At 42.6% G+C, this 14,907-nt stretch overlaps 1 protein-coding gene and 1 pseudogene across 1 annotated transcript in view; one reads left to right on the forward strand and one right to left on the reverse strand.

The window, feature by feature from the left end:
- The window catches only part of LOC126088361 (C-Maf-inducing protein-like), a 938,159-nt gene extending 926,386 nt beyond the window's left edge, over positions 1 to 11,773 (reverse strand). Inside the window, exon 1 of the mRNA XM_049906499.1 lies at positions 11,129 to 11,773. Within this exon, the coding sequence (XP_049762456.1) occupies positions 11,129 to 11,773 (645 nt within the window). The remainder of the gene's footprint in view (positions 1 to 11,128) is intronic.
- Positions 11,774 to 14,255: 2,482 nt separating this feature from the next.
- On the forward strand, positions 14,256 to 14,373 carry LOC126089846 (5S ribosomal RNA; annotated as a pseudogene).
- Positions 14,374 to 14,907: the final 534 nt, after the last annotated feature.

Consider the following 14,907-nt stretch of genomic DNA (forward strand, 5'->3'; position numbering starts at 1 on the left):
CCACCGTTACACTACTCACCTTATTCGCCTGACCTAGCATGGTGTGACTTTTCTCTATTCCCCAAGGCCAAATCTGCAGTACAAGGAACAAGATTTCAGTCCTTCGATGCAGTAAAAGAGAAAGCAGCTCTCGTCGTCAAGGAGATCACAGAGGAAGACCTTCAGCAGTGTCTCCAACAATGCAAAAATGGCATGGAGCATTGTAGAGATAGAGGAGGGATTTGTGTTGACGGTAGCAATAACTGAATGTGTGTTTTTTAAATATAATGCTTTTACAACAATTGTTCCGTTATTTTACAGCCACGCTTCATTGATACTTGTGCGAACCCAAGTTAAAATCAGAGCAGTTGCAAATAAAGGGCAGAGGCTAAACTTTTTTCATTACAGTTTGCCGTTTTAAGATAGTTACCTCAATGCCATTTTCGATAAATAGTGTGTAGAAGTGCTACATTCGTGACCGAAGCCCGGCGAAGAAGCGGAGTCTGCCGTCCACTACAGCGAAAGCAGCAAAAAGTGTTGTAGCGGAATTTAGCACATTTTTGCGAAGTACTAAACTCCAAACGTACAGAGCAGCCCTCAAAAGCCTTTTAAAAATGATGTGTCATTCCATATTACAAAGTTGTTGGTTCTTGACTATGCCGTCAAAAAAAAATTAAGTAATCGAGTGTTAACGACGCCACGGTCTAATTGCCAAAAGCCTATAACCGATATCTTCAAGTGCTTATGAAATATTATTGTACCAATGATATGAGTGGCTGTGTCACAGTCACGACAAACATTCAGTACTACAGGCAAATGCTAAAGTATCCACTTGTTTTGAAGGAAATGCCGTCAAAAAGTTAATTGCAGAACAGACCCAAATGACTTGCTTTGATAATTAATGACACACTGGAGACCAGCTGTTTCACATACTGAACGAGCCAATAATCCTTAGTAACTTCTGATAAAGCCTCGGAGCAATTTCGGACTAGCCCAGTATCTGTGTGAAGTATTGTACCAATCATGTTGTTATGTTGTTGAATTGTCTTTCTCATCTTCTCTTCAGGTATTAGGCAGAAATTGGGTGCTACGGTGCCCACCTCTGTCGCGGTCTTCCTCTGTCTCTTCTAAAAAAAATGTTCAGAATGTGTGTGAAATCTTATGGGACTTAGCTGCTAAGGTCATCAGTCCCTAAGCTTACACACTGCTTAACCTAAATTATCCTAAGGACAAACACACACACCCAAGCCCGAGGGAGGACTCGAACCTCCGCCGGGACCAGCCGCGCAGTCGATGACTGCAGCGCCTTAGACCGCTAGGGTCTCTTCTCCCATGGCACCTACAGGGTGTTTCAAAAATGACCGGTATATTTGAAACGGCAATAAAAACTAAACGAGCAGCGATAGAAATACACCGTTTGTTGCAATATGCTTGGGACAACAGTACATTTTCAGGCGGACAAACTTTCGAAATTACAGTAGTTACAATTTTCAACAACAGATGGCGCTGCAAGTGATGTGAAAGATATAGAAGACAACGCAGTCTGTGGGTGCGCCATTATGTACGTCGTCTTTCTGCTGTAAGCGTGTGCTGTTCACAACGTGCAAGTGTGCTGTAGACAACATGGTTTATTCCTTAGAACAGAGGATTTTTCTGGTGTTGGAATTCCACCGCCTAGAACACAGTGTTGTTGCAACAAGACGAAGTTTTCAACGGAGGTTTAATGTAACCAAAGGACCGAAAAGCGATACAATAAAGGATCTGTTTGAAAAATTTCAACGGACTGGGAACGTGACGGATGAACGTGCTGGAAAGGTAGGGCGACCGCGTACGGCAACCACAGAGGGCAACGCGCAGCTAGTGCAGCAGGTGATCCAACAGCGGCCTCGGGTTTCCGTTCGCCGTGTTGCAGCTGCGGTCCAAATGACGCCAACGTCCACGTATCGTCTCATGCACCAGAGTTTACACCTCTATCCGTACAAAATTCAAACGCGGCAACCCCTCAGCGCCGCTACCATTGCTGCACGAGAGACATTCGCTAACGATATAGTGCACAGGATTGATGACGGCGATATGCATGTGGGCAGCATTTGGTTTACTGATGAAGCTTATTTTTACCTGGACGGCTTCGTCAATAAACAGAACTGGCGCATATGGGGAACCGAAAAGCCCCATGTTGCAGTCCGATCGTCCCTGCATCCTCAAAAAGTACTGGTCTGGGCCGCCATTTCTTCCAAAGGAATCATTGGCCCATTTTTCAGATCCGAAACGATTACTGCATCACGCTATCTGGACATTCTTCGTGAATTTGTGGCGGTACAAACTGCCTTAGACGACACTGCGAACACCTCGTGGTTTATGCAAGATGGTGCCCGGCCACATCGCACGGCCGACGTCTTTAATTTCCTGAATGAATGTTTCGATGATCGTGTGATTGCTTTGGGCTATCCGAAACATACAGGAGGCGGCGTGGATTGGCCTCCCTATTTGCCAGACATGAACCCCTGTGACTTCTTTCTGTGGGGACACTTGAAAGACCAGGTGTACCGCCAGAATCCAGAAACAATTGAACAGCTGAAGCAGTACATCTCATTTGCATGTGAAGCCATTCCGCCAGACACGTTGTCAAAGGTTTCGGGTAATTTCATTCAGAGACTACGCCATATTATTGCTACGCATGGTGGATATGTGGAAAATATCGTACTATAGAGTTTCCCAGACCGCAGCGCCATCTGTTGTTGAAAATTGTAACTACTGTAATTTCGAAAATTTGTCTGCCTGAAAATGTACTGTTGTCCCAAGCATATTGCAACAAACGGTGTATTTCTATCGCTGCTCGTTTAGTTTTTATTGCCGTTTCAAATATACCGGTCATTTTTGAAACACCCTGTATAATTTCTTGCCTTTAAGGGAAGTCTCTCACTTTCCATTCTCTGTAGATGTTCGTTCCATTTTCTTCTGTAATCTCGAATTTTGTCACTGAGACTAAATATTTGCAGGTCTTCTCTAATATCTTGATTTCTTAACCTCTCTTCTCTTGTGCAACCTTTAACACCTCTAAGGAATTTCATTTCTTGTGCCTGAATCCGGCTTTCTTGCTTCTTGGTACTTACCCACGTCTCACTTCCACAGAGCAGTGTGGGAACTGCAACAGTTTTGTAAAATTTAATTTCAGTGTCTTTCCTGGTTTTGTTTTTTAGGTTCCTGTTGATTCTTCCACATACCCGGCTGAATTTACTAAGCTTAATTTCAATATCTCTGCTGCAGCCATATGTCATTTCGCATCCGAGGTAACTGAAATGGTTTACTTGCTCTAAAATCTTCTGGTCTATCACTATTTTTGTTCTGATTGGTTCTTTCCCCATGAAGGCCATTGTCTTATCTTTTGAAATTTCCATGTTAAATTTTGCACTTATTTGTTTTAGCATGTAGATTCCTTATCGAAGGTCATCTTCCTCATCTTCTAGGATCACTGCATCATCAGCATATAGTAAATTATTTAAAAGAACGTTCCTCTCTAGGTAGATGCCTTTCTGAAATACTGATTTCCATATATGTATTATTTCATTAATGTAGATGTTGAACACAGTTGGAGGGATGCAACAGGCTTGTCGTACCCCTTTGTTAGTTGGTACTTAATTAGTTGTTTTACCACTGAGATTTAGAGTGATATTTGTGTCTTCAAATAATCTTTTTATCGCCTTTACTTGATGCTTTGGATATCCGCGATTCGTCATTATTTCCCAACGTTTCTGTCTATTGACAATGTCAAAGGCTTTTTAAAGTCAATAAAAGCAATGTGTGTTTTTCTTTATTATACTCTCTCCGTTTTTCTATTATTTGCTCTAGAATAAAAACTGCATCTATTGTGGAGCCTCCTTTCCTAAAGGCCGGTCGGAGTGGCCGTGTGGTTCTAGGCTCTACAGTCTGGAGCCGAGCGACCGCTACGGTCGCAGGTTCGAATCCTGCCTCGGGCATGGATGTGTGTGATGTTCTTAGGTTAGTTAGGTTTAATTAGTTCTAAGTTCTAGGCGACTGATGACCTCAGAAGTTATGTCGCATAGTGCTCAGAGCCATTTGAACCATTTTTTTTAAACCTTTCCTAAAACTTTAAATATTTAGTTTGATATGAGAGTTGGGATAAAGCAAACAAGTGCCCCTCTGCTTACTGTAATTTGTAAGAAACCTTGTTTTCATATCTCTAATCATTCGTAGGGGTGTAAGTTTTAGATGTTTCAGCCTGCATATTATTAGTAATATCAAATAGCGCTAACTGTTACGCAAAATCTGTTTTCTGCAGATATTCACTGCAGTAATGTGAATCAAGTGCTCTAAACCGATTTTCTGTATGATGAACTGTGGTTACAGCAGCCTAGCATTTATAATAAGCATCTCAGTGTACTGTATATTTATATGTTTTCTCAAAGTTTATTATCACCTTTGGAAGGGTAACATACCTACCTTTCGTCGACTTACTTCACTTACACGAGGAGCGTTTCGCTTAGGTATGGCCGGCCGAGGTGGCCGAGCGGTTCTAGGCGCTTCAGTCCGGATTTGAACGGCGAACCGGAGCTGGCGTCGAGGCTTCACAAAAAGGTTCAAATGGCTCTGAGCACTATGGGACTTAACATCTATGGTCATCAGTCTCCTAGAACTTAGAACTACTTAAACCTAACTAACCTAAGGACAGCACACAACACCCAGTCATCACGAGGCAGAGAAAATCCCTGACCCCGCCGGGAATCGAACCCGGGAACCCGGGCGCGGGAAGCGAGTCGAGGCAATTTGTGTGCATCTATTAGTTCCTTTTGCAAAAGATTTTAATTGGGCTGAAATTAACGGTCAGCTATTGGTACCATTTGCATTTACACCATTCGTATTTTACATGCAAACACAATCACCATCGTCGGGATTCGTGCAAAAACAAGCCAACCTTAAATAAATCCGGACTGGAGCGAGACTGATGGTTCAAATTTGGCCCACCAGTGTACCGGACGTTGGTGTAAGACAAGATTTAACAGTTTTAAAAAACCTCGCTCCGTTTGGATTTTAAGTGTAAAAAAAAAGTCTGGGAGGTTTGCGAAGCGAGCCACTTCTATGTCTCAAACTTTGCACGAAGGCAACTAAATGCATATAATATAGTCAAAATGAAACTTTTTATCCAGTAATCTTTATCTTGAACTGAACGCACGAAAACGGATTAGAGTGAATCAAATAAATAAAAATGCATTTTTACGATGAAATCGAAAACTCGCTTTCAAAAATTTACATTCATTCGGATTTTACGTAAAAAAAAAAAAAAAAAGGAGCCGTGTTTAGTGAGGTTTTCTTACGCGCGCCACTTCTATATTTCAAACTTAGGTGACTCGGTTCAAATTTTGTAAGAAGGTAGACAGTTACATGTAATTCACGGTAGTCTGTTGTTTTGTGAAAGCTTTATCGATTGCCACGATACACTGGTCTAAAATTGTACATAAAATGCATTCAAAATCCGTTTTTGCGCGAATCGCACGTGCTGAGACTTTTGAAAATGATACAGACGATAGTAAAAATATATATTCCTACGGTAACTATAAGAAGCGTTTGCAAAAATCTTTCCTAGTTCGGGTCTTGCACGCGAAAAATTACACATTTGCAAGTGAAACTGTGGTTCGTAGAAATACGTTGCATTTTAAGCACTGCAGTTGGATATAATTTAAAAAGAACTGCTTATTACAGTTGATTATCGTTTCGTTGTTTATACGTTAAAGATTTTATTCACCAGTGGCTTAAAAATCATCGAAAAATCTTTGAACGTGAAAAACAATGTATGTAGCAAACCTGACTTATGCCCAGCCTCCTGCCTGACCGAGTCTTTAAAGCTTCATCGATGAACACGCAGAAAATTTAACTCGAAAATTGCTATAAAAATAATTACCAGAAATAAGGTCACTTATTTCTAACTGATAGAAAATGCTTTACTGTGTTTTCTTGAGACACTACTATGGTATCTTGTGGACAATTTATTTTCCGTCAAAACAAGCTTAAGTTCGGTGGATTTCGTATAGGGTTGAAAAGCTGATATTATTTTGTCGCGCGTGCATTGTTTGCAGTTGTCCTGCTTATTTCAGCCAACCATACTCATACTTAATTCGGATTGGCTGTTGCAACATTTCGTGTCAAATTTATTCTCGTGAGTTTTTCTAGCGGCGTCCACCTGCTTAGCTGAGTGGCTCCGTAGTTCAGGATGTTGGGTCAGAGGGTTGGCTGTCCTCTGTAATAAAAAACCGCATGAACAGGATCAACGGTGAACTTTAACAGATATTTCTGTAAAAATATGGTAGGGAAGGAGGAAGCGGGACCGTCAAGGTGAGTTCCCGCTTATTAAAGAACGCTTTTTGAAATGGCTTACTCATTGTACTAAACATACCTGTCGGAGGTTATAGGTAAGGAAAAAAGCTTAAGTAATTCCCTGTTAGTCTGGACATTTACGGAAAAGTCACAAGTGAGAAGAGGCTCATTAATTAAAAAAAAAAAGACTTTCGTTTTTAAGAAGGTTTATGAAGAAAATCTGTTGATTACACAGTTTTAAGTACGGAATACGGAATGAAATCTAAGCTTTTCGTGTATTTTCGTGAATACTCGTATTTGTGTGCCCTCTTGTTGAAATATTAAAACAAATTTAAAAATAATAAAACGAGCAAAAGCATTTTTATTTCGTGTTCTAGTTGTTACCTTCTGCTTACCTATTTGAGGACATACGTATGTTATTGACATTACGGTAATATTGTACTTGTATTCTTATTTCGACTTTTTTCCAGATTGCATCTTGATCAAACTAACAAGTATTAAATCGAACGCTCAGTTATTCAAAAATTTTTAAGCCTCTTGAACTTCGATTAACCGAGGTTTAACCTTGATTCATATGTCCATAACAGGTTTCAAAACTCCTAAAAATATTTCTTTATTACAACCAGATTCAGTCTTCATGCCATCATCAGATTTCGTAAAACATTTAAAACAGTTTACACAGCGATATAAAACTTGTGCTCTTGTAAGTCACTGTTGAGATGCAATAAAATATATTTGTATACACTACATGACAACAGTAACTTACGATGGATGAAGAGATGAAAAACCAATTACGTTTTTTGCACGTAACTGATTTGCAACCGAAAATTGAGAAAGTGTTGTGATACCAAAGAAGTATGCTGCTCACCGCATCAGTGCAAAGCATAATGAGACACATGAGAAGAAAAATACTTTCTCAGTGACGTGTTAAGTGCCATACCAACAAAGTCATTGGTTCTAAGTGCCAATAAGAAAGTCTTACAAGCTGATTCTTGCAAAGAAGAAAACAGTAACAAATCACTGTTAATAGAACTAGCTATTTACACAAATATTGCCGTTGCCGGTTTCAAACCGAAAGGCTGATCTTCAGACGGCTGTTAAGGTTTATATTACATTCGTTGTTGTTTACATTAATTGTTGGCCGTTTTTCTGCAACAACTAATAGAAACAACGACATAAATAAATAAACGTCAGTCCGCTGAAGATTAATTAGCCAGTTGGTTCGAAACCGGTAACGGCACTGTTTGTGTTAATAAATAGCGCTATTAACAGTGGCTGGTTGCTTTTTTCTTCTTTGCAAGAATCATTTTGTATTCTGTATACAAAGTGCCACTGCTACTGAGGCAGTACGTTGTATTTGTGACAATACAAGTAAACACAGCATCTAGTTATTAACTACTAAACCTCTTCCCACATCTTTTAAATTCTAGAGCTCCAGAGGGAAGCACAGCTGGGCACAAAGGACATTCCCCGTCTGTTAAAACATGTTTGAAAGACTATGTCCATGTTATGACACATGGATCAAGTCTAGGGATAAGCAACAGGGTCCCAAGAATGCAACAACACTGAAAACGCGTATCCCGAGGAAAACAAAAAAATAAATTACACTCGCCAGGGAACATCCCCAAGTGCCAATAGACTATATTAATGCAACTTCACCGGTGTGTAGAGGGGTCAAAACAGTGCAACATGTACCTTTTTGTTCTACTCCAATTTCACTTTTAAGGGCCGAAACAGACCTCGAAATGTAATTTGGCATTTTAGATTTAGGGGGAATTTCTTCTTAGTGATATATAAAAAATATTATGCACATAAAAGTTGATACGTAATCAATGTTCTTGAAAACTGTAATCAACTTTTGTAATAATTTGTAATTTTGCAAAATGCCCCGCCACCATCAATAGTTTTGAAAAATGAAAACTTTTGTTACGACATAAATTAATGGTGGCTGGGTATTTTGCAAAATTTCAAATTATTACAAAAGTTGATCACACGCTTTTCAAGAACGTTGACTGCATATTAACTGTTATATGAAAAATCTTGTTAGTGTGTCGTCGTTTCTAAGATATTCCCTCTAAAGCCGAAAAGTCAGTTTACCTTTCTCTTAAAATTAAATTGGGCACAAGCAGAAAAATAGATACTGCACTATTTTTCCCCCTCTACACACCGGCCAGGTTTCACGAATATCGATTATTGACACTCGGGAATGTTGCCTTGTTAGAATTTTTTCCATTTCCATTCTTTATTTGATACTCTACATCTACATGGATACTCTGCAAATCACATTTAATTGCCTGGCAGAGGGTTCATCGAACCATCTTCACAATTCTCAATTATTCCAATCTCGTATAGCGCGCGGAAAGATTGAACACCTATATCTTTCCGTACGAGCTCTGATTTCCCTTATTTTATCTTGATGATCGTACCTCCCTATGTAAGTCGGTGTCAACAAAATATTTTCGCATTCGGAGGAGAAAGTTGGTGATTGGAATTTCGTGAGAAGATTCCGTCGCAACGAAAAACGCCTTTCTTTTAACGATGTACAGCCCAAATCCTGTATCATTTCTGTGACACTCTCTCCCATATTTCGCGATACAAACGTGGTGCCTTTCTTTGAGCTTTTTCGATGTACTCCGTCAGTCATATCTGGTAAGGATCCCACACCGCGCAGCAATATTCTAAAAGAGGACGGACAAGTGTGCTACAGGTAGGTAGGTCTGTTAGTAGGTCTGTTACATTTTCTAAGTGTCGTGCCAGTAAAACGCAGTCTTTGGTTAGCCTTCCCCACAACATTTTCTGTGTGTTCCTTCCAATTTAAATTGTTCGTAATTGTAATACCTAGGTACTTAGTTGAATTTACGGATTTTAGATTAGACTGATTTATCGTGTAACCGAAGTTTAGCGAGTTCTTTTAGCACTCATGTGGATGACCTCACACTTTTTGTTATTTAAGGTCAACTGCCACTTTTCGCACTATTTAGATATCTTTTCTAAATCGTTTTTCAGTTTGTTTTGATCTTGTGATGACTTTATTAGTCGATAAACGACAGCCTCAACTGCAAACAACCGAAGACGGCTGCTCAGATTGTCTCCCAAATCGTTTATATAGATAAGGAACAGCAAAGGGCCTATAACACTACCTTGGGGAACGCCAGAAATCACTTCTGTTTTACTCGATGACTTTCCGTCAATTATAACGAGCTGTGACCTCTCTGACAGGAAATCACAGATCCAGTCACATAACTGAGACGATATTCCATAAGCACGCAATTTCGCTACGAGCTGCTTGTGTGGTACAGTGTCGAAAGCCTTCTCGAAATCCAGAAATACGGAATCGATCTGAAATCCCCTATCAATATGTAACATCTCCTGGCAAAACACACATTATATGTGGTAAAAAAGGAGAAAAGAATAATTGAACTGGATGATTGTAATTGCGTGGACAATGATTGTGTGAACTTTATGTAATAAAGAGAAACCATTATGTGTCATGTTTTATACTTGTATAGAATTATGTACAGCTGTTTTTAAAAAATAATATCTGCGTCGGAGAGTACTGAAACCGCCACAGACGATAATTATTAAATATCAAGCAAAGATGAGAATAAACCACAACGAGTATAAATAGTAGTGACGGAACATTAATTTCTGTGTCGTCTTCTTGGAGTTGCGTGAGTAGGAAGAGCCTGTGACGTTATATTGTACGCTTGTGTAGCATTCTTTTGTCAAGATTGAGAGACGTGCGCCATTAGGTACTAATATGTAAAGGTGTGTAATAATTTAATGTGTTTAAATGTTTTGAATAGAGTTACTTAGTGAAAACTTGCATTATGATTTGTAGTAAGCTTGCCTGGTATTTTATCCCATCCTTTTAAGAAATTTTCAGCTATTTAAATATCATTCGTGGCGCAGAGTTGCTCTACGAACGAACGAGCCGCTGCCGTGGCGCAGTCAAACTGCATTAAATGAAACCAATCATACCGCAAAGAAGCGGACAGGTAATAGTGAACTAAAATTATTTCTTTCAGCTTCGGAATTGCAGGGCAGAGCAGCAGATTTTATGATGTGTTTTACAGGCGGACGTGGGCTGCGGATGATAATTTACCTTCATAAAATAAATGAAATCTTGCTGTGTGTAGTTCTGGTCTGGCAAACATTATAGTAAAAACATCTTTTTCTCTGATAATAGTCTCATGTTCTCGTGTTAGTCGTGGTACTTATTGGTGTTTTACTGTTAACAAAAATCCACTGCAAAATTTTGATGTTGAACAAACATTGCGTACTGTAACATCAGTATTGATAACGAAATAATTTTCAGTAACCTTTTCAATAACTGTAAAGTAAGGAAGATATGTTGAACTTTATGGCGAGTTACAGTAACGAAAAAATGTTCCTTTAATAGAAAGCCAGATCCAGAATAATAAGAACATAATATAATTTGTTTTGTTGAAATTTAATGATCCAAATAAAGTCACAGCACAGCATCCCTAAAACGTATTTCAGGGCTCTTTTCGTAGCAACATATTTTATCCTATATATTAGCTGCTACGCGAGCAATAATAAAACAGAGAGCCAGCGAAAAATAGCACTGAGCACTTCATGTGAATAGAGAGCTAGTTGGGTTTCACAGGAACGATGTTACCTAAACCCATGTTGACTGTTTTTATATCGCCATTTATGCTGTTTTAAATATCATAAGATACCGGATAATGGTTTGAAGACAAACAGATTGTAATGAGGAAGCTTTTTTATGCTCTTGACGATGAACTGTGAAGTTTTGAAATACCTTCAGAGAATGTGTTAGCAAAGATGCACTTACCGTTTTGGAAGTGATGCACGAGTCGTTGAGGTACAGGTGGTGCGTCTCCCAGCGACGCAGGAACTTGGAGCTGAGGATCTTGCTGATGACGGTGCGCGTGTGGTTTAGGTAGCACACCTGCAGGTCGCCCTCGCGCACCAACTTGAACCGCGGACCGGCGGCCGCAGCGCTCGGCGCGGCTCCGGCCAACGCCGGGCTCGACGCCACCTTCATAAGGGGCGGCGGCAGCGTCGTCTGCGCGACCGGCGACAGCGGCGGCGACGGAGACCGGGATTCGGACGACGAGCACGACGGGGACGCCCCGGCGTCGTCGCCTTCGTCGTCGTCGTCGTCGCCGCAAGCCGAGGACGACGCCCGCGGGGGCGGCGTCGACGGCTGGGCGCAGCGGCCGCTGGCGTCGCTGCGCGGGGAGTCGCCGCCTCCGCAGCTGGGGGGCCGCTCCTCCGCCTCCGTCAGCGCCGCCTGCGACTCGCGCTGGCTGCCGCCCCCGCGCCGGTCGCCGCCCCCGTCCAGCCCGCCGGCGGCGGCGCCGCGGCGGAACGTGTTGGAGAAGCAGAACATGAGCGCGACGACGCAGCGCGACACCCTGCCCAGCACGGATCGGGGGCCCGCCGAGGCGACCGGCTGCGCCGACTTGGCGCACATGCAAACGCGACGCTGCGTGCGCTCGCCGTTTGCGTTAGGCTCGACGCATGGCTGCCGGCACGAGCAGTGCCCGCCGCCCTTCCTCAGGATCCACCAGCGCCGCTCCGCCGCCTTACTGCTACGCGATAGCGCCGTTCTGCCCGTTACTGTCAATCCTCCCCACACGACGCAACACCTTTCCCCTGTCAAAAGTCACCCTCTAAATCGGCTCAAATTGCGTAAAGTCCTCTTCGCACAAGGTGTCAAGAACACAGTCACTACGCCGGTAACACCACAAGCTCGAATCCAATCATCGACGACCGTTGAACCCACTGTTTACAAAACGACTGTTACGCCAATCGGTCCTCGTATCCTGCCGTAGCAGACATTCCCGCGTAGCACATTACCAACGAAAATCGCGCGGTGAGCACGCCAGCCGGCTAGTACGCAGCGCGCGTGGCCACCGCACTCGACATCGCACGCTCGCGAGTCGGGGTGCGTCTATCGCGCGCGGTACCACCACCGACCGCACTGCTCGGCTTGGCGCCGACTTCTGACAACAAACACGGCGGGGCCCAGCGGCGCGCATGCTCTCTTCGTACTGCGCCTTTCGATTGTTATACGCTCGGCGGCTGTGACAGCGCGGACATCTAGCGGTGGCCGGGCGCACTTCTTGTTGGAACAGCCGTGCCGAGCGGCGCGCTCTGGCAGTAGCATTGCAGTTGCGGCAGAATTGGGAGGACTTCGCATTTCCGACAGAAGCAACTGTCTTTCGACTGAGTGTTTCAGCTAGCAGCTTAAGTACAATCCCTCACAGAGAACGGCGGAAACGCTACAGGGACGGCTCTCATTTTTCTCTCAGCTACCCCTCAAAGTCACTGCAGAACAGCTCAGAAAAATCAAGCTGTCGGAACATGGTTTACTGCCGATTCTTATCAACCGATCAACGCACCTGAAGAAAAGCTGTTGCTGAACATTGTTTCGGTTCATATAATGGTTCCGGGCCGGAAAATTGTATTCAGATCTCTAACAAGGAGAACACGGCACGCACCATAACCTGATTACCCACAAACTCAGTGGAAGAGAAGCCAAAATAAGAGAACATGTGTCCCTGCTTATCCGTAAAAACTCGACCGTTTCTGAGGAAACGACTGTCAAAGATCTCAATGTAATTAAAATCTCTTTCAGCGGACGACAAGCTCAATCCAACTGGTGCCTTTCACTGTTGCGTCCCGTGTTGGAAGCCTGATAAATGTTTTTGTTTTAGTTTATTTTTCCATTCATCTGCCATCTCCATAGAACGTTACTACATGAGTGTTTCTTACCTAGTTTACGGGATACAGGGGCGTTATCTTAATTGTAAAATTATGATAGACGTGTGTACGTTGTTTTCAAGGGGTTACAATCTTTTTAGATCCTCATATTCTTATATTTGATTCTTACGTCAAGTCTCAATTCTTATATTTTGTTCGAATATCCATTGTTCAGGAAGATTTGGTGCATTTCTTTGGATGGTGTCGATCGTAGAAACGTTCGAAAAATAGAAATTCCGAACACACAAGCACAGGTTTGCCACCACGTTCTCCCGACCTAGCGCCATGCGATTTTTTCCTTTGAGCCTTCATCAAGGATCGTGTGTACGTTCCTCCGCTACCAACAGACCTCCCTGAATTAAGAAACCGGATTGAAGCAGCTGTTGCTACTATCATTGAAGACACACAAAACGTTTGGAAAGAACTCGGCTATAGATTTGATGTATGCCGTGTGACAAATGGTGCCCACATTGAACATTTGTAAGGTTCTTGGTAAAACTGTTTGAGTTGCTCTTTCATTTTTACATATCATTTATAACTGTAAGTTTAATATAATAAATGTTATAAAGCGTGGAAAGCCAGATATTCATTTAAACACCCTGTACAATTAGTAGAAGAATAACGACAACGTTACTTCAGTATATGTATACATATAAACGTTCGTGTAGTAATCTTCTACGGGCATGCGTAGATAAATGAAAAACAAAAATAGTGTTAAGCCGCAATTCTTGCCACTGTGCCACCGCTTCGGGTGCATGATTTACTTGATAAAAGGCATATAAAGTACCCCGAAAACTCTGAGCGTCCTTTTCTCAGAAAAAATCGAATATCTACGCAGGTCCGGTTCGAGAAAATTTTTCCACACAAGCGACTTATCTTTGGGTGCCCCCACCCATCCCATTTTCCCCCGTACACTTTCACTCGTGTCACTTTTTGCTGCTAATTGTGATACGCACTGTAAATCAATCTTTCACTTGGACGCCCCTGCCGCCCCTCAGCTTGGCTCCCCGGGCGGTGGCTTGTGTTGGTACGTCTTAAATCGGTCCTGTATCTACGGATAAGTCAGGACACGTTTTCGTTTATTTTGAGTCCCCTTCCACTGAGCGATTTTTCAGGGTATTGGGTTATGGCACTTTTCCTATTCTTCTCGTAGATGTACACAAACTTTTACGTTTCCACATTGCAGAATGGCCTACGGCCTCGCCGCAGTGGTAACACCGGTTCCCGTCAGATCACCGATGTTAAGCGCTGTCGGGCTGGGCTAGCACTTGGATGGGTGACCATCCGGTCTGCCGAGTCCTGTTGGCAAGCGGGGTGCACTCAGCCCTTGTGAGGCAAACTGAGGAGCTACTTGACTGAGAAGTAGTGGCTCCGGTCTCGGAAACTGACATACGGCCGGGAGAGTGGTGTGCTGACCACATGCATCCAGTGACGCCTGTGGGCTGAGGATGACACGGCGACCGGTAGGTACCGTTGGGCCTTCATGGCCTGTTCGGGAGGAGAGAGAGAGAGAGACACTGCAGAATGTTCAGTATAATGGACGGCAGTTCCATCTACGGCAACAGAGTTGAGTAGTGCAGTGGTTAAGTCGCTTGACACGCATTTGGGAGAAGCGGGGTTTAATCTTTTAACTGACACAAGTACTACAATTAACACTAGTGTTAAACGATGTTTAGTACTTTATTTACAATAAACAACGGATCGAATTGGTATTAATACAAATCTGTTCAGAAAAAATAGAACACCTTAAACGAGTAGAGATAGGCCCCTCGTATTCACAGGACATGTCCATTAATATGTTCTGCAGAAATGAATAGCATTTCAGTCACGCCGGTTCAGCAT

The sequence above is a fragment of the Schistocerca cancellata genome, chromosome 6, assembly GCF_023864275.1.
Source record: "Schistocerca cancellata isolate TAMUIC-IGC-003103 chromosome 6, iqSchCanc2.1, whole genome shotgun sequence".
Taxonomy (NCBI): Eukaryota; Metazoa; Arthropoda; class Insecta; order Orthoptera; family Acrididae; genus Schistocerca; species Schistocerca cancellata.